The sequence below is a fragment of the Columba livia genome, chromosome 6 (assembly GCF_036013475.1).
Source record: "Columba livia isolate bColLiv1 breed racing homer chromosome 6, bColLiv1.pat.W.v2, whole genome shotgun sequence".
Lineage (NCBI taxonomy): Eukaryota > Metazoa > Chordata > Aves > Columbiformes > Columbidae > Columba > Columba livia.
The window spans coordinates 237,651-254,187 of NC_088607.1; the positions used below are offsets into that span (position 1 = coordinate 237,651).

The following is a 16,537-nucleotide window of genomic DNA, read 5'->3' on the forward strand; positions in this document are numbered from 1 at the left end:
CTCACCTGCCGCCTCTTTCCCCGCTCCGTTCCCCTCGCGCGCCCCCGCCGTCCCGCCGGGCTCCGCGGGCACCGACAGCCGCCGCGCCCCGGAGACGCCCGCGGCGGGAGGTCCCCGGCTGTCCCCTCCTTCCCCTCCGCCCTCCTGCCGCCTCCGGGAAACCTCACGAAGGGCGGCCCTGAGCCGCCCGCCTCCCGATGCCCGGGCGCCGGCCGCAGCGAGCGCTCCGCAGCCGCCCCGACCCCCGTTCCCGTTCGCTCCCGGTCTCCCCCCACGGCGCGGCACCGAGACACCGCGGACCTATCAGCGCTCGCGGTTTGGGCATGCGCAGTAGGGAGATCGCAGCTCCCGCCCCTTGCCGCATCCCGGTTGGCTCCCCGGGACACTTCAATCACCTCTCTCCCCGCCTATCAGAGCTCGCGATTGGGGCATGCGCAGTAGGGAGACCGCAGCTCCCGCCCCTTGCCGCATCCCGGTTGGCTCCCCGGGACACGTCAATCACCTCTCTCGCCGCCTATCAGCGCTCGCGGTTTGGGCATGCGCACTAGGGAGACCGCAGCACCCGCCCCTTGCCGCATCCCGGTTGGCTCCCCGGGACACGTCAATCACCTCTCTCGCCGTCTATCAGCGATCGCGGCTGGGGCATGCGCAGTAGGGACGCCGCAAAGCCCGCCCCTTCAGCAACATCATTGGCTGCGGGCGTCACGCCAATCAGCATCTCTCCGCCTATCAGCGCTCGATCTTTGGGGCATGCGCAGTACACAGCCCTCGACGCCCGCCCCCCCGGCAATCTGATTGGCAGACAGAAAGGCAACTGACGTGCCTAGGCAGCCAACCACCGCTCCGCTCCTCCAGCCCTCCCGCGCCAACTGATTGGCCCGCTCTGCATCCTCACCCGCCGGCTCGCCGCCCTGCCGGGACCCCCCCCCGCACCCCGCGCCCTCCGGCCGCGCGGCTTGCCGCCGCCGCCGCCGCGTTTAAAAGGCGACAACGAACCGCGCTCCTCTGCTTCACGCGGAAAAGGGGGGCGGCTGGTCACCCGCAGCAGGAAAAACCCTTCTGTCTTGCGTTGCCCTTCGCCCTTACCATTGCACGGCCGTGCGCTCCTCAACGTAAAGCAGCCGCCTGACAGACGCACGCTCAGAACTTGACTAGGCTGGCTGGGGTTTTTGTCTGTCTTACGCACACGGACTTGCACTTCTCTGAGGAAACACGTTCTTTTTTAAGCACAGCCTCCCCTCGGGGAAAAAAACGTGCCCGCTCCGAGCTCCCCAACACCAGGGAGCCGCGGGGAAACCAGTGAAAGCCAAGACCCACAGCGGCAACGTCAAGTGCCATTTGGCTTCAGTTCTGATCACGCGCTTAAAAGCCTCTCTCGGTCCTACCGGTGACTGCTCCTGTTCTGGAAGGACAAACTGTCTTACCTGAAAATCCTAAACTGAAGGCTCCACGGAACAGAACGGGGATTGAGCCACAGGACAACGTGCCGTCCACTTACGCTAATGGGGGAAAAAAAACCCTAGAATTCAAACCCAAATTTAAAACTGCACGTGTCTTTTCCAAGCAGAAGGAGCCTGTGATTCCACAAAAAAAGAAGGGCAAAGAGCAGGTCAGCTTACCAGAGAAAGACAGGGACAGGGAGCAAGACAAGGAGACACAGAGAGAGGGAGAGAGAGGCAAAAGGGACGGAGAGGCCAAAATGAGCGCTCCACAGCCTCCCCTCCCTCGCCCCGACCCCCGTTTCCCCGTTAACTCCCGCTACCCGCCCCGGGACCCCACGGACGCGTTTGCCAGGGAGGCAGCTGTTCAAACGGGATTGAGACGGCGCGCTCTGATTGGCTGCTTTCCACCCCGCCGCGCCGTCCTCCTATTGGATGCTCCTTCCCGCGCTCCGCCCCCAGGTGCCCGCCTCAGCGTCGGACCTGACTGAGGACTACGCAAGTTGGGCATGCGCAGTACGGACACCGCAACGCCCGCCCCCCCGGCAACCTCATTGGCTGCCTACGCACATCAATTGCCATTCTCCCCGCCTATCGGCGCTCCGCCCCTCCAGCCCTCCCGAGCGATCTGATTGGCCCGCTCTGCATCCTCACCCGCCTCGTCTGTCTTCTTCAAGCAAGTTCTGTTTCAAGCACAGCCTCTCCTTGGGGGAAAAAAAATGCCCGCTCCGAGCTCCCAAACACCAGGCAGCCGCGGGGAAACCACTGAAAGCCAAGACCCACGGCGGCAACGTCGAGTGCCATTTGGCTCCAATTCCGATCACGCGCCTAAAAGCCTCTCTCGGCCCTACCCACGACTGCTCCTTCTCTGGAAGGACAAGCTGAACGTCCTAAACCGAAGGAACGCAACTCCACTGGCAGCCAATTTGCCTCTTCTCCGGCTTCCCCGCGGAATATCTTGTAGCGCCCTCCAACTCGCAAACGTTCTTCCCCAGTCCACGGCCCCAGAGACGCGGCATCTCCCGAGCGGCGAGCGGAATCGACCGCGCGGGATTTTCTTCACGGCGCGGAGAAGGCCACGCTGGCTAAAAAGCAGGCCAGAGCACCTGAACCCGTCTGCCGCCCCCGGCCTGCGGCCCAGAGACCGGGAGCGCCCTGCCCGAGGGGCCGCGCGGCTCCGGCCGGCAGGTCTCTCTCCCCTCCGCCCCCCGGCACCGAGGAGGCGCTGCCGCCGCCTCGCCCGCGCCCCCCGGCAGCGGGGCCGCCCCGGGAGAGCCGGGGGAACCCGCCTCGCCGCCGCCCCCGGGAAGGGCGCGGACGGGCGCGGGTTTAATCCCCGAGGGAGAGAGAGGCCGGGCTCCCCGCGCTCACCTCCCCAGGGAAGGCGCGGCCAACGGCCGCTCCAGCTCCGAGCGGCTCCCGCTCGTTGCCGCCGCAGGTCACTTCGGCTCCGCCGGACGCGGCCCCCGGGCAGCGTGCGCGCCCCCCTCCGTCTGACGCAGCTCTGGCTCGTCGAGGCCCCCCGCCTCCGCGGCTCCCGCTCCCGACGAGCTCTGTGCAGCAGCCTGGGCTTCCCGCGAGGTCACAGACCCGCCGCTGCCAAAAGAACGAGGACTGGGATTAACCCTCCTAAGGAGCCATCGAGGGAGGGGTGTCGTTTGCACACCAATGGGGACCTGACCCCCGTCGGGGGGACGGACACCGGCACGCACAGACCCGACCGCGAACTCCCGCGGCTCGATCGGCGTCTCTGCCCCCCCCCTTGCCGGGCGCTGCAGTACCCGAGTTTCGCCACAGGGCGGCAGCACCGAGGCGCGCCGCGGCACCGCGTTGGGGCGGCCGGGTGCAGTACCGCGCTTTGCCCGCAGCCTTTCCTTCCTTGTCCAATTTATACAACGGCCTCGGCTCCTCAGGTTTCGCCAGGGCTGCTCTCCTCGCATTCCCACCAGGTGGTTCCCCAATCCCTTTCCCGCGAGCTAAAATACCCCCCAACGGGCTCTTGTGCAGAGCACCGCTACCGCGCCGTCCTCCCGTTACGCGTCACGCAGGACGACACGGCTCATCTTGTAACAGAGACAAGCAAGAACTACGAACGCTTCTAGCGGCACTCCACAGGCAATACTAAAACCTGCCCACGACGTACCGCCCTCACAAGTTGTGCTCCAAGTTTATCCCGCCCTCTCCAAAACAAAACAATTCCGGCACGCGGCTCAAGTCCGCCTAACGCTCAGCGCCGCGATCGGGACGCTCGGCCACACGGGCGGCTTCACGGCGCTCGCGCCCCTTGCACGCTAAAGCCACCGCAGCTTCCGCTGTAGGTTTTGGCGTTCGAGTGCACAGTCAGAGCCGAGGCCTATCCGAGAATCAAACCGAACTGCGGTACGCCTCAGCGCTACGTACGGGGCCGGCTCTACACCGCGACGGAGCGCCGGAACAACCGACACCAAAAGCTGGCCGCACGAGCAACCACCGCACGCCTGTAAGGCGCTCGCAAGCCCGTGCGCGCTATCCTGCCTAAATTCCGTACCGCGACTTACGGACGCCCCGCGAGCGCGTGCCCGGTCCCGGCTCCCAGCGCAGAAAGACCCCTCGCCAGAGGTCCTCGTCCGTCCCCGCCGCGACGCGACCGAGACGAGGAGTCTCTCCAGAGAAACCCCCGGGGCGCGCCGACAGAGCCCTCGACTCCGCGGGCCCCGCGGCCGCACAGAGCGGGTCCTCCGGCCGCCTCGCCGGCTGAAACGGGGAAGGGAACGGGACGGCAGAGTCAGCAGCGCTGCTAAGCCGCATTCTTCACAGTATCACTGTATGTTTGGGACGGGAAGGGACCTCAAAAGATCATCCAGTCCAATCCCCCCATGGAGCAGGAACGCCCAGGTGAGGTCGCACAGGAGCATGTCCAGGCGGGTTTTGAATGTCTCCAGAGAAGGAGGCTCCGCAACCTCCCTGGGCAGCCTGTTCCAGGCTCTGCCACCCTCACTGAGAAGAAGTTTCTTCTCAAATTTAAGCGGAACCTCTTGTGTTCCAGCTTGATCCCATTACCCCTTGTCCTGTCGTTGTTTGTCACCGAGAAGAGCCTGGCTCCATCCTCATGGCACTCACCCTTTATGTATTTATAAACATTGATAAGGTCCCCCCTTAGTCTCCTCTTCTCCAAACTAAAGAGCCCCAGCTCCCTCAGCCTTTCCTCACACGGGAGATGCTCCACTCCCTTAATCATCTTCGTTGCCCTACGCTGGACCCTCTCCAGCAGTTCCCTGTCCTGCTGGAACTGAGGGGCCCAGAACTGGACACAATATTCCAGATGTGGTCTCACCAGGGCGGAGCAGAGGGGAAGGAGAACCTCTCTCCACCTACTAACCACCCCCCTTCTAATACACCCCAGGATGCCATTGGCCTTCCTGGCCACAAGGGCCCAGGGCTGGCTCATGGTCATCCTGTTGTCCACCAGGAGCCCCAGGTCCCTTTCCCCTCCACTGCTCTCTAATACGTAATTTCCCAACCTATACTGGAACCTGGGGTTGTTCCTGCCCAGGTGCAGGACTCTACACTTGCCCTTGTCAAATTTCATCAGGTTATTCCCCGCCCAACTCTCCAGCCTGTCCAGGTCTCTGATGGCAGCACAGCCTTCTGGCGTGTCAGCCACCCCTCCCAGCTTGGTGTCATCAGCAAACTTGCCGATAGTGCACTCTATTCCCTCGTCCAAATCGTTAATGAATATACTGAATAACATTGGCCCCAGCGCTGACCCCTGAGGCACTGCACTGGATACTGGCCTCCAGCTGGACTCCGCACCATTGACTACCGCTCTCTGGCTTCTCTCCTTAAGCCAGTTTGCAACCCACCTCACTGCTCTATTGTCCAGACGAAGCTGTTCCATTACTTTCCCAGGGACAGAGGTGAGGCTGACCGGTCTGTAATTACCCGGGTCCTCCTTCTTGCCCTTTTTGAAGACTGCAGTGACATTTGCTTTCCTCCAGTCCTCGGGCACCTCCCCCGTTTCCCAAGACTTGGCAAAGATGACGGAGAGCGGTCCAGCAGTGACTTCAGCCGGCTCCCTCAGCACCCGCGGGTGCATCCCATCCGGACCCGTGGATTTATGGATGTCCAGACTATTTAATTGCTCCCTAACCCAGTCCTCATCGACTAAAGCAAACTCCTCCACTGACCTGGCTTCATCCGGGGTCTCAGGGGTACAGGGCTCCCCAGGACGGCCTCCGGCAGAGCAGACAGAGACAAAGAAGGCATTCAGGAATTCTGCCTCCTCTGTATCTTCTGCCACCAGGGCACCCACCCCGTTCATCAGTGGGCCTACATTGCCTCTGGTGTTAGTTTTATCTGCTATGGATTTGAAAAAGTTCTTTTTGCTGTCCTTGACCCCTCTCGCCAGCTGTAATTCTAGGGGGCCTTGGCTATCCTAGCTGCCTTCCTGCATCCTCTAACAGCAGCCTTATATTCCTCCCAAGTGGCCAGCCCCTGCCTCCATGACCTGCAAACTCTCCTCTTCTGCTTGAGCATACCCAACAGGTCCCTGTTCAACCACGCAGGCCTCCTGGCTCCCTTCCTTGACTCCCTTCGTGTGGGGATGCTCTGATCCTGAGCGTGGAAGAAGCAATCTCTGAATGCAACCCAGCTATCTCGGGCCCCTTTTCCTTCAAGCAGTCTTGCCCGTGGGATTTCCCCCAGCAATTGCTTGAAAAGGCCAAAGTTAGCCCTGCTAAAGTCCAGGGCTGCAATTCTACTTGCTGTTCTGTTCCTGCCACCCAAGATGCTGAACTCCACCTTCTCGTGGTCACTGCAGCCCAGGCAGCCCTCAACCTTTACTGCTTCGACCAGACCCTCCTTGCTAGCGAGGATGAGATCCAGCAGTGCACCTCTCCCAGTCGGCTCCTCCACCACCTGCATGAGGCGGTTCTCACCGATGCACGGCAGGAACCTCCTGGACTGTGGCTGGCTGGCTGAACGGTCCTTCCAGCAAACACCAGGGAACTTAAAATCCCCCACAACAACCAGGGCCTGTGACCGTGAGGCCGCTCTCAGCTGCCCATAGAAGGCCTCATCAACTTCCTCAGCCTGATCTGGTGGCCTGTAACAGACGCCCACAGCAGTGTCACCCCTGCCAGCCTGCCCCTTGATCCTGACCCATACACTCTCAACTCGCTCCTCATCCGCTCCTGGGCAGAATTTAGTACACTGTAGCTGCTCTCTCACATAGAGAGCAACTCCACCACCACGCCTGGCTGGCCTGTCTTTACTTCATTTGATGAGGTTAGTTGTAATCGTTTAGTTTCTCGCTGACAACACGTCTCTTAATTATTAGTTAAATACAAACTAAGCTCTCAGCTCCTAAACAACGTGTTACTTAACCTTCCGTCTCCCTCTTGTCGTGCAGAAGGAGCTAAAAGGTGAAAAACGTCCCCTCACCGCGCAGGCGGTCAGAAAGCATTTCCCTCACGTCAACCGGTTCCTGAGGGCCGCATCTTGTAGAACTTCACCGCAGCGTACGCTGACTCGGCAGCTTCTCTTCAAAAGCGGGAAGAGAAAACAGGGACAGGCGTCTGGAAAAACAAGGCAGAGAACAGAGCAGCTGGGAACACCGTGTCATTCGCACGTGCACGTCCCACAAGCCCCCGAACGTGGGGGGGCTCCCCGAGGAAAACAAAGCGGGGGCAGCGCCCCAAACAGCCGCAGCCCCGGCCCGCAGGCCGGCAGCCGCCCCCCGGCACGGCAACGCTTCCGGCCGACCCGAGAAGGGAGCCGTTCGTGCCGGCCGGTATCGACACCCCCCTTTTCCAGGCAGCTCGGAGAACTCCCTTTGCCAGGGTTGTCCTGGTACGTTTCCCTCGTCCGGCTGCTCTTGTCTGTACCCCGCGTGCACCATCAAGATGGTTTTCTAGGCACGTTTCCCATTGCCTCGTTCGCACAGAGCTTCTAAATTCGCTCTTACCTGTTCGTCCGATCTCGACAGAGCGCGTCAGCTCCTCGCGCCGCGAGGCGCCGCTGCTCTCCCGTCGCCGGTGACGGCTCCTTTGGACCCTAATTCTGATCGGGCTATTAATCTCCTATTAATTGCTTACCCTCTGTTACAGTTTCCTGACGTTGGCTGGAGGACACGGCCACCTGGGCTCAGAGACGCGGCTTCCGTACCGGTCTCTGTCCTTTCGGTGGCTGGTTTGACAGCGGCGCCTGCCAATTTATGGCCAGTTTCCTGAGCAGCGTTTCCCTTCTGAGGCCCGTTGCAACGCGTGACGGCAACTCTCCTAGCAACAGCACAGCTTCCAGCAACCGGAGCATCACGTTTAATCTGCCTCCCTTGTGCCGTTAATACACTTTATTCTTTTCAAACGGCTTCAAGGGCCCGCACCCTTCAAGAAACCTGCTTAGAATCAGTGCAGCTACTAATCTTCTTCTCTTTGCGTAACTCTACAGCTCACGCGAGAGCAATTGCTTCAGCTTTCTGGGCAGAAGTCCCTGGAGGTAAAGCTTTAGCTTCCCTTACCTGCTGGGCGGTCGGCACCGCACGCCCGGCTTCACGTACCCCTCGCTTTACGCAAAGCTGCTCCCACCGCTGACCCGGGAGGCTTCGGCATCCTCCAGCGGCCGGTCCCTTCAATCCGCTTCTGCTGTTGCCGAGCAACCGTGGGCCACGGACTGCCAGACGGATCCACTGAGGAAAGAAGCCGCGCCGACAACGTTAGCAGGAGCAATATTTATGTCATATATTTATATTTGGTATCAAAAGAATTTGTTTGGGGAGGTAATTACAAAATGAGAACCGGTTCCATTACTAAAGTACCACCTTGCTCCCCCTTCAGATGCATCTGTGCACGTGCGAGTAAATTAGTGGGGGAAGTGATTTGAATGTGAAATTCTGGGTTAGCTGTATTGCAGTTAGTGTTGTTCTGCGGACACATTGATTTGGATCTAAAATTAATGGAAGGGATTGACGCTTAATATGCTGTTTATTGACATCCGTAAGAAATTACAGAAGGTAGGAGCTGAGGGATGTAAGTATTGCTCAGCTAACTGAAATTGCATATAAAGTTTATAGTCACAGGAATTAAATGAAGAAAAAGGGCAAGAGGAGCCCAAGCCTGTGCTGTGAAGTTTGAACATGAAGTTCAGGCCCGGCAGCTCCCCCCCCATAAGCTGCGGCCAGAAGAAAAGAAGTAAAAAGCTGACTGGCTGCTAAAGCGGCAGAAAAAGGTGTCGGGGGGGAAAGCGGTGGCTGCTGGAGCTGGAGCTGCAGCTCCTCTCCTCTGGGCTCGCCGCCCGCGGGGGCTGAAGCGGGGGGACAGTCGCCGCCTGGCCTGGAAGCCCCGTCTGATGAGGGACAGATGCTACAATATGTGGATGACATTTTAATCACTACTAGAACCAAGGAGACGTGCGTGACCTGGACCCTGTGGACCAGAGACACCTGCAATGCAATAAGGAAGCCACACGAACCTTTAAGAACTTAAAAAGGCTTTGATGTCAGCCCCTGCTTTAGGACTCCCAGGTGTGAGTAAACCATTTTCCCTGTTCTCTGTTCCCTATTGTCTGAGGACAACCCTCTGCCCCACAGCCCCGCACACAAACTGCCAGAAGCTCCCATAGGCTCCTTTTAAAGCCCAAGGGAATCCGAGCTGGGCCCGTATATGGTCAGTGCTCTAGAAGCTTCTCTGGTCCGAGGCGTTTCATTAAACGAGGGCCCCGTCTGTCAGCCGGGGGGTGTGGGCATGACCAGAGCGTCCATCAACTAGAGCTGCCCGGTGCTTTCCTGCGACTGCAAAGCGCTGCGACACGGCGGCCGTGGGCACCCCGGGGCGGGGCACGAAGCTGCTGCGTCCCCCCAGTTCTGGATCCCCCGACCCAGAGCAAAGCGCAAAGCGCTCCCCTCCTCCGGCTGCCGACAGCCAGCCCGGCTTCTTGCACAGCCCCCTGGTTCCCCCCTCACCCCGTCCCCCCAGTTAGTCCCAGGGGTGCTTCTGAAGCCCATGGACACCTCAGCCCCACCCGGGGGCAGGATGGGCCTCTGCTGGCTCTGCCCTGGTGCCCACTGGTTTGCTCCCCGTGCTCCTTCTGGGGGGGCCTGGATACCAACTGGATCCACCTGGGCACCCCCAAAGCGCCTTTTTAGCACTTATTTTTCTCCTGAAAAAGCAAACACAGCGGGGCTTTCTGCCATCCTGCCCCAGGGACTCCTCTCAGACCACACCGGTGCTTGGTTTCCCATCGCCATTTATTGCAGCCGCTGCCTGCTCAGTGCCCGGGGCGGTGGGACCGGGGCCGGGACCCCGTCCTGCCCGGCTGTCAGGGGGTTGGTTCACGGCGGGGGGGCGGGATGGGCGGCAGCAGCTGCGGTGCCAGGGTGAAGCGTCTGGGAGACGAGACTGGTAGGTGCTGCAGCACGGCTGATCTCAGCGAGGAGCGGGTGCCTGGGGGCGAGGGGCAGGGTCAGCCACAGACACCCACCAACAGGGTCCTGCCCCCACCCTGAAGCACACAGGCTGTTGTCCCACACTGCCCAGCACCACCCCCCATGTGCCCCCAGCTCCCTCCAGCTCCACCACGAGGACCGGCTGCCCCAGCAGCCAGTGCTGCCCCCACAGCCCAGCCCAGACCCCAGACCCCCCTCCCACCCCGCCCAGCTGTGGGCACAGACCCGTCCCCCCAGACAGCGGGGTGTCCTCTGCCCCCCGGTGCCCTGACAGGGCCATACTTGGCCGGTTCCTGGAGGTCGGGGTGTCTGGGGTGGCCCTTGGCATTGTGGGCAGCTCAGAGCCCCCCATCATGGAGAGCTGCTCGTCCTGCTGGTTCCCATCAGTGCCGTCCTGGCCCGACAGCTGCATCGCGTCCTTCTGGGAAGGGGAGAGCGTGTGACCCAAACACGGGGCCCCGTTCCGCATCCCCCAGCAACCCTCCCCCAGCCAGCTCTCCCCGGGGAAACTGAGGCACAGATCCCCCCGCAGGCTCAGCATCCCCCTCCCCACCTCTGTCATCCCTACCTTGTTGGGGCTGCGGGCACTGGGTTTGGATGGCCGTGGGGTGCTGGGCGGTTTGGGCTGGAAACGCGGGGGCGTGACGGTGTGTGGGCCTCCGCAGCTCCGCGGAACAGTGGGGTATCTACACTCGCCCGTCCGCTCCCTGTGGGACAGGACATGGGGGTGCTCAGTGCCCGGCAGGTGGCACCCCGTGTGTCACTCGACGCCAGGAGGGGTCGGGGGCTGCTCCCTGTTCAGGGGGCAGTTACTCACGGTCCAGGTGCCAGCATGTTGAGGGGCCGGTCACAGGACAGGCAATGGAAACCGGGCAGCAGCTGCCTGGAGGGGGGAGAAAAGGGCTGGGGAGCTCCTGGGGGGCACAGCCCCACCTGCACACCTGCCACAAAACGCCTCTGCACCCACCCCCCAAGACTGGTTCAGGAGGGCTCCTCCCGCGCGTGCCCCCTCATTGTGCCGCCTCTATCGCTGCGAAGCTGCAGCTGGCAGGAGCACAAGGCACAGCCACTTGCTCAGCATCCCCAGGGGCGCTGCCCACGTGGCTCCCACGCCAGGTACCACACCGGCACGAGCCGGGACAGCCAGCAGGAACAGGGCCAGCACTGCCAAAGCCACCACTGTCCCCATCGCACTCACTTCCTAATCCCAGCGGCATCGTCACGCTCTGCCTGCAGCGCCTTCTCCTGGAGCTGCCCGCTGAGGCTCTTCCACCGCTCCTCCTGCTGCTGCCGGAACGCCCCCAGCTCCCGGCGGTCCAGCTGTGGACGGGTGACACCCTCAGCCAGCTACCCCAGGATGGGACATGGCGGTCCCCTGGGGCACAGCCGGGAGGGGGGACCCTCGCAAGAATGCTGCCTTAGGCTGCCAGGCCCCCAAGGTGCCAGTTCTGCGTGGAGGGGACGAGCCCTCACCTTGCAGTCCATCTGTCTCTGCAGCTCTCGCTGGAACTGGTGCCAGCCCTTCTCCTGGCCCGTCACCTGGCTCGTCACCTCCTCCATCATCTTGGTCAGCCGCTCCTCGCACGCCTCAAGCTGGCTGCGACTGACTTTGTCAGCCAGGGCGGCTTTGTCTGCTTTCTAGCAACGGGGAAAGGCAGGAGAGCGGTGGGGACAGGATGCAGGGACAACGGGAGAGGGAGAAGTGGCTACGTGGCCCTGTTCACCCCATCACCCCCGTGGGGTTGGTCCCACCAGCCGAAGGGACTCGGGGCCACAGAGGGACCTGGCAAGGGACCCGCCAGGGGTCCTCCCTCCCCCTGGCTGGTTCTGCCAGCCGGCACCCAAGGGACAAGGGGTGTTTGTCACCCTGCCTGGGACACCCTTGGCTGGCACCAGGGCCCCTCGAGCCCGTACCTCATCGATTCCCAGCACCAGCATCTCCTCCTTGTCTGCTTGCTTCTTCTCCAGCCTCCCCAGGGCCTGGGACAGAGCCTTCCAAGGCAGACAGCAGCCCGTGATGCCACGGCAGGGTCGGAGCTGCCCCCCGGCCAGCCGAGCACCCCCTGCCTCCCCACCCCATCAGAAACCTCCAGGAAAGGCATCGGGAAGCTGTGCAGGGCTGCGAGCAGGGTGGCAGGGGGACAGACCCCTTGGGGTCCCAGCCTGGGCTCTCCTGCGGGTTACAGCCACCCACCTTGATGTCATTCTGCTTCTGCTGACGATCCTGCTGGAGGTATGCAAGGGCCGAGCTCAACTTCTCATAGTCCTTTTGTAGCTGCATGATGCTGGCCTGGAGGCACTTGAGTTGCTCGTCCTGCTGCAGGGACTAAGAGGACAAGGCGGTGCTGAGCAAGGGGGTGGCTGCCCCGCGGGGACAGACCCAGGGTATTTTGGCTGGTGGCCACGGGCCCTCAGTGCAAGCAGGACATTTGCTCCAAGGCTTTAGTTCCCTTCCGTGCTGCTGACTCTCACAAGCCAATTAGGGGGGCAGCGAGGGGCTCCCCCACGTTGAAATGTCTGAGGGGTCCTGGCAGCTCAAGCCCCCTACACCACATCTTCTTACCTGTCTCCTCCACTTCGGATGACTCTCCACCTTGCTGCCCGCCTTCTGGACCAGGGACTCCACCTGCTCCTCGAGCTTCTCGCAGCGCTGGAGGAGTTTCCCCAGCAGCACCCTGGTGTCCGGGCTGCAGACGTGGCACCCTGCGTGTTCGTGTCCCCCGCTCTGCGCCGTCGTCCTCGGCTCGTCCACCTGCTGGCAGGGGAGGAGGAATCAGCTCTGAGCCGGGCTGGATGCCGCCCACAAGGCCAGGTGCCGTGGAGGCTCCATGGCCCCGTCCAGCCAGGGGACGTGGCCGGGACCCCGCCAGGACCCCCCCCGAGCCAGCGGGGGCTGGGAGCGCTGCCCCCGGGCCTCACCTCTGCCTGCAGCTGCTGTGCTGCCTCCATCACCAACTTATTCACGTACTTGGCCGCAAACTGCTCCAGCTCGGCCTGGGTTGGCTCCTGCTGCTTCCCCAGCTCCTTGCGCTCTGCCTTGACCTTCTGTCCCTTGGGCCTGGACAGCGAGACAGGGGCAGGGGCAGGCTTAGCCTTCGTGGGGGTGTCCCTCGGCCCCCAAACTGGGATGTTCCCAGACCCCAGGCTCCCTCACAGCCCTGCAGGTAGGAAACCCTCTCCCATCCTTTTACCGCGGCTGTTGGGTCATCTGGCCACTGCCGTCTGCTTTCCTACCGGCTCCAGACCCCCTCGTCTTTCTGGGAGCATCCTCCACCTTGCTGATCTGGGAACGGCAGTGGTGGGGGTGAGGGCACAGCCCCCTGTGTCATTCTGGCACGGGGAGCCTTCAGCTGCCCCCTCCCTGCCCAAACTGCTGTCCCCACAGCCCCTCGGGGACTGCTGCCGGCTCACCTTCTCCTTCTCCCCGTGGAGGGCCCTGGCCATGTCCTGCAGGAAGGACACCTGGCACCTGAGGTCGGCCAGGATGCTGGTGATGCTCTGCCGGCCTAGAGGGACATGGTGCAAGGGGATGTGCTGTCGGTGAGGGGGTCTCACCCGTGGGGCCAGGCTCTGAGCATGACGAGCCCCTGACCCAGGATGTCCCCACACCAAACAACCCCGCCAGCCCCCCCGTGCTCTCACCTCCCTTTGGGAAGAGCCGGCGCACGTCCTCAAGATCTGCGCTTTCTGCTTTTGTAGATTTAAGCTGCTCCACCTGTTCCTTCAGACCAGCGCAGAGCTGGCCGAGCTGCCCAACCTGTGACAGCACCTCCCGCATCTCCGACTCGTAGCTTGAGGTGCTGGTGGAGCCCCAGGGCTTGGCCGGCTCTTGGGCATCCCCTGGGATGGTGGCTTTGGAGCTGGAGGACCCAGGCTGCACCCCAGGGGTGGTGGTGTGGGTCCCAGGGGATCCTGCCTGCATCCCCGCGGTGCTGGCCTGGGCATCAGGGGCCCCTGGTTGTGTCCCCAGGGAGGTGCTGGCCTGGGTGCCCGGGGATCCTGGCTGCATCCCCGGGGTGGTGGCGCTGGCACCAATAGACCTCTTGTGAATGGAGGGAGCGCCTGACAACTTCACAGGGGTCGCTGGTTGCCCCTGTATCCCTGCTTGCATCCCCGGGGAGCCAGACCCTGCAGTCCCCTTGCTGGTCTCCATCCCAGGCTGTGTCCCACGTCCCTTTGGCTCCAGTGCTGAGCTCCTCCTGGCCTGGCTGTCCATGGCCACCTGGGTGGGCTCAGCGGGGGCAGACTGGCCCCCACCACCCTCCTGGGAAGAAGAGGCAAAAGGCAGCAGGTTTACTGGCAGCTGGGCAGCCTAGAGGACAGACCCCAGAACCCCCCGCCATGTCCCCAGTCCCCGTCCCCAAACCACCATCTTGCATGGCCAGACTCGTGTTGAAAACGAGAGCCCAAATGCAAAGTGATCACGGGGTCAGCCCGGCCATGGAACCAGAGGGATGGGATCCCCAGGGATGGAACCCCCAGCATCACTGCCCAGCACCCCAGCCCACAGGCTGTGCCCCGAGGCAGGAGGGCTGGTGTCCCCGAGGGAGCGGGGGACGCAGCCGCCTCCTGTCCCTGCGCAGCCCGGCAGCGTCCCGGGGCTTCCCCTGGAGCTGGGCGAGGAGAGGGACACCCGCTCAGATGTGGGAGCGGGATTTAAAGAGTATCCCCGAGTGAACTGGGGCACGAGGCAGAGGGACACTGGGCAGGGCTGTGCCTGGGGACCGCGGCTGAATTGCATGGGCAGAACTTTATCTCCCCTCCTGCCCCTCCCATGGTTCTGTTTTGAGGGCTCTCTAGTTCAAAAGTGCCTTAGCAACTCCTGGGACACCCTTCCCATCTTCCCTCCTGCTGCCCTTCACGCTGGTGACACCGATGGCCGTGGGGCAGGGGCACAGTGTGACAGGGCAGCAGGAGCGGGGAGGGACGAGGGCCCAGCTCCCTCCCAGGGCACCAGGGGATGCTCACCAGGCCAAGCGTCTCCTGGATCTCCTGGATGTCCTCCGCCAGGCCGGAATGCGCCTCCTGCAGGGCATGCATGTCCTCTGCCAGGCCAACATGCGCCTCCTTCACCTCCTGGATGTCCTGTTCCAGGCCAGAATGCGCCTCCTGCATGGCCTCCTTCATCTCCCGCACGTCCTGTTCCAGGCTGGACTGCGCCTCCTTAAACTTGCTGATCTCCTCCCACAGGTCCTGGAGCGAAGCCCTTTTCTGGGAGAGCGGGTGGGGGGTGAGCCCAGGGGAGGGTCCCTGGGGACCTGGGCCCCGCTGTGCTCTGCTGCGGGAGCTCGGGCTTAACCCAGCCCTTGGGCTGAGGGCGGCACGACGGCAGCGCGGAGCCCGGAGGAGGGGGCGTCTCGTGGGGGAGCACCCAGGGACCAGCAAGAGCATCTACCTTGGGGACATCTCTCTTCTCCTCTTCCGTTGTTTTTGGCATGGCCTCCTTGGCCACGGAGGAGACCTTGGAGTTGCTCCCGGTCCCCTCCAGCGTGTCCTTCTCATCCAGCTGCTGCTTTGGTTTCCAGAGGTGCTGCCCTGTGCCCAGGGCTCCATCCTCCTCCTTCTCCTGGCCAGGCTGGGCCTTGCTGTCCTGATCCTTTGCCAGGCCGGGGGTCGGGCTCTGCTCTGGCTCCAGGACAGACAGCTCCTGCTGGCCCAGCTGCCCGATGATGGCCTCAAGCAATTTGTGCAGTGCCACCAAGTCGACAACCCCCAAGTGGGGTGTCCCCATGGCGGCGTTCAGCATCTCCAGCAGTCCACGTGTGGCCATCGCTGCTGCTCTGCCCGAAAACACTGAACTGGATGTGGGAAGACGGGAGCTCTTCTGTCCGGAGATGATGTTGGAGGGATGGGCAGCCAGCAGCCTTTCTCCTCCTCCTTCTTGCCACAGAAAGTGATCCAGTCACCAAACAGATCCAAGTGCCAAAAGCAATCCGAGTGATGAAAGTGATCCAGTCGCCAAACAGATCCAAGTTCCGAAAGTGATAAAACCACCAACAGCAGTTCAACCACCAGAAGTGGTTCAACCACCAGTAGCGATCCTACCACCAAAAGTGATGCAACCACCAATAGCGATCCCACCACGAAAGCAATCCAACTGCCAAAATGAGTCCACCACCACAGTGATCCCACCATGGCAAGTGATCCCACCACGGCCAGTGACCAAATGGGCAAGGGGCACAGGTGACAGGGGACAATATAGTGTCTCTGTTGCCTGGCAACAGCCGCCCCAGGAGCCAGCGGGCGCCGCCCTGGTCCTTTGTGATGAAGTCACCCACGGGATGGGAGATGCTGAGGCTCCCTCCTGCCTTTCCCACTTTACCACCCACAATGCAGCTGGTGACACCTCAAATGTTGTGGCAGGTCACTGCAGCCCGTGCCCAGATTCAAAGTACAATCAGACAGGTCATGGGGAATGAAATCTCATTTCACTCAATTAAATACCCTCAGTTTTAATTGCAGAAAGAATGGCTTTATCCGTGTTGTGCACTAAATGAAACTCTCCCGACGTCTCACCCTTTCCTTTCCCCATGGCACAGCTGGCCTCGGAGGCGATTCCCCTTGGCGGCAGATGGGCAGCGACTGGCTCACGAGTGCACCAGCACCTGGGAACCTGGGCTGAAAACAAGGTCAAAGTGCCTGGTTTAGGACGCCTTTCCCTGCGGTTCATCAAGCAGAA

At 62.0% G+C, this 16,537-nt stretch overlaps 1 protein-coding gene across 3 annotated transcripts; it reads right to left on the minus strand.

The window, feature by feature from the left end:
• Positions 1-9,642: 9,642 nt before the first annotated feature.
• Positions 9,643-15,987, minus strand: LOC135579722 (uncharacterized). Of its 3 annotated transcripts, none has more exons than XM_065066566.1 (15): positions 15,254-15,987; positions 14,827-15,069; positions 13,501-14,122; positions 13,270-13,364; positions 13,050-13,141; positions 12,778-12,916; positions 12,422-12,610; positions 12,053-12,184; positions 11,773-11,850; positions 11,332-11,496; positions 11,057-11,178; positions 10,676-10,741; positions 10,427-10,565; positions 10,141-10,279; positions 9,643-9,856 (listed from the first exon to the last, which is right to left on the minus strand). In XM_065066566.1, exons 1-15 carry the CDS (start codon positions 15,626-15,628, stop codon positions 9,732-9,734), a joined length of 2,721 nt encoding a protein of 906 aa, XP_064922638.1. In that variant the 5' UTR covers positions 15,629-15,987; the 3' UTR covers positions 9,643-9,731. The 3 variants fall into 3 exon arrangements, with proteins under 3 accessions (XP_064922638.1, XP_064922639.1, XP_064922637.1); XM_065066567.1 differs by having other exon boundaries at positions 10,141-10,276; positions 12,422-12,613; XM_065066565.1 differs by having other exon boundaries at positions 12,422-12,613; positions 15,254-15,985.
• Between the last annotated feature and the right edge of the window lie 550 nt (positions 15,988-16,537).

Bases quoted from the DNA above. Each gene is read 5' to 3' on its own strand.
- LOC135579722 (XM_065066565.1), bottom strand. From the start codon at position 15,628: ATGGCCACACGTGGACTGCTGGAGATGCTGAACGCCGCCATGGGGACA. The intron at 15,070-15,253 runs GTAGATGCTCTT...CCGCTCTCCCAG, and splicing joins AGAAGAGAGATGTCCCCAAG to AAAAGGGCTTCGCTCCAGGA. The intron at 12,185-12,421 runs GTAAGAAGATGT...TTGTCCTCTTAG, and splicing joins ATCCGAAGTGGAGGAGACAG to TCCCTGCAGCAGGACGAGCA.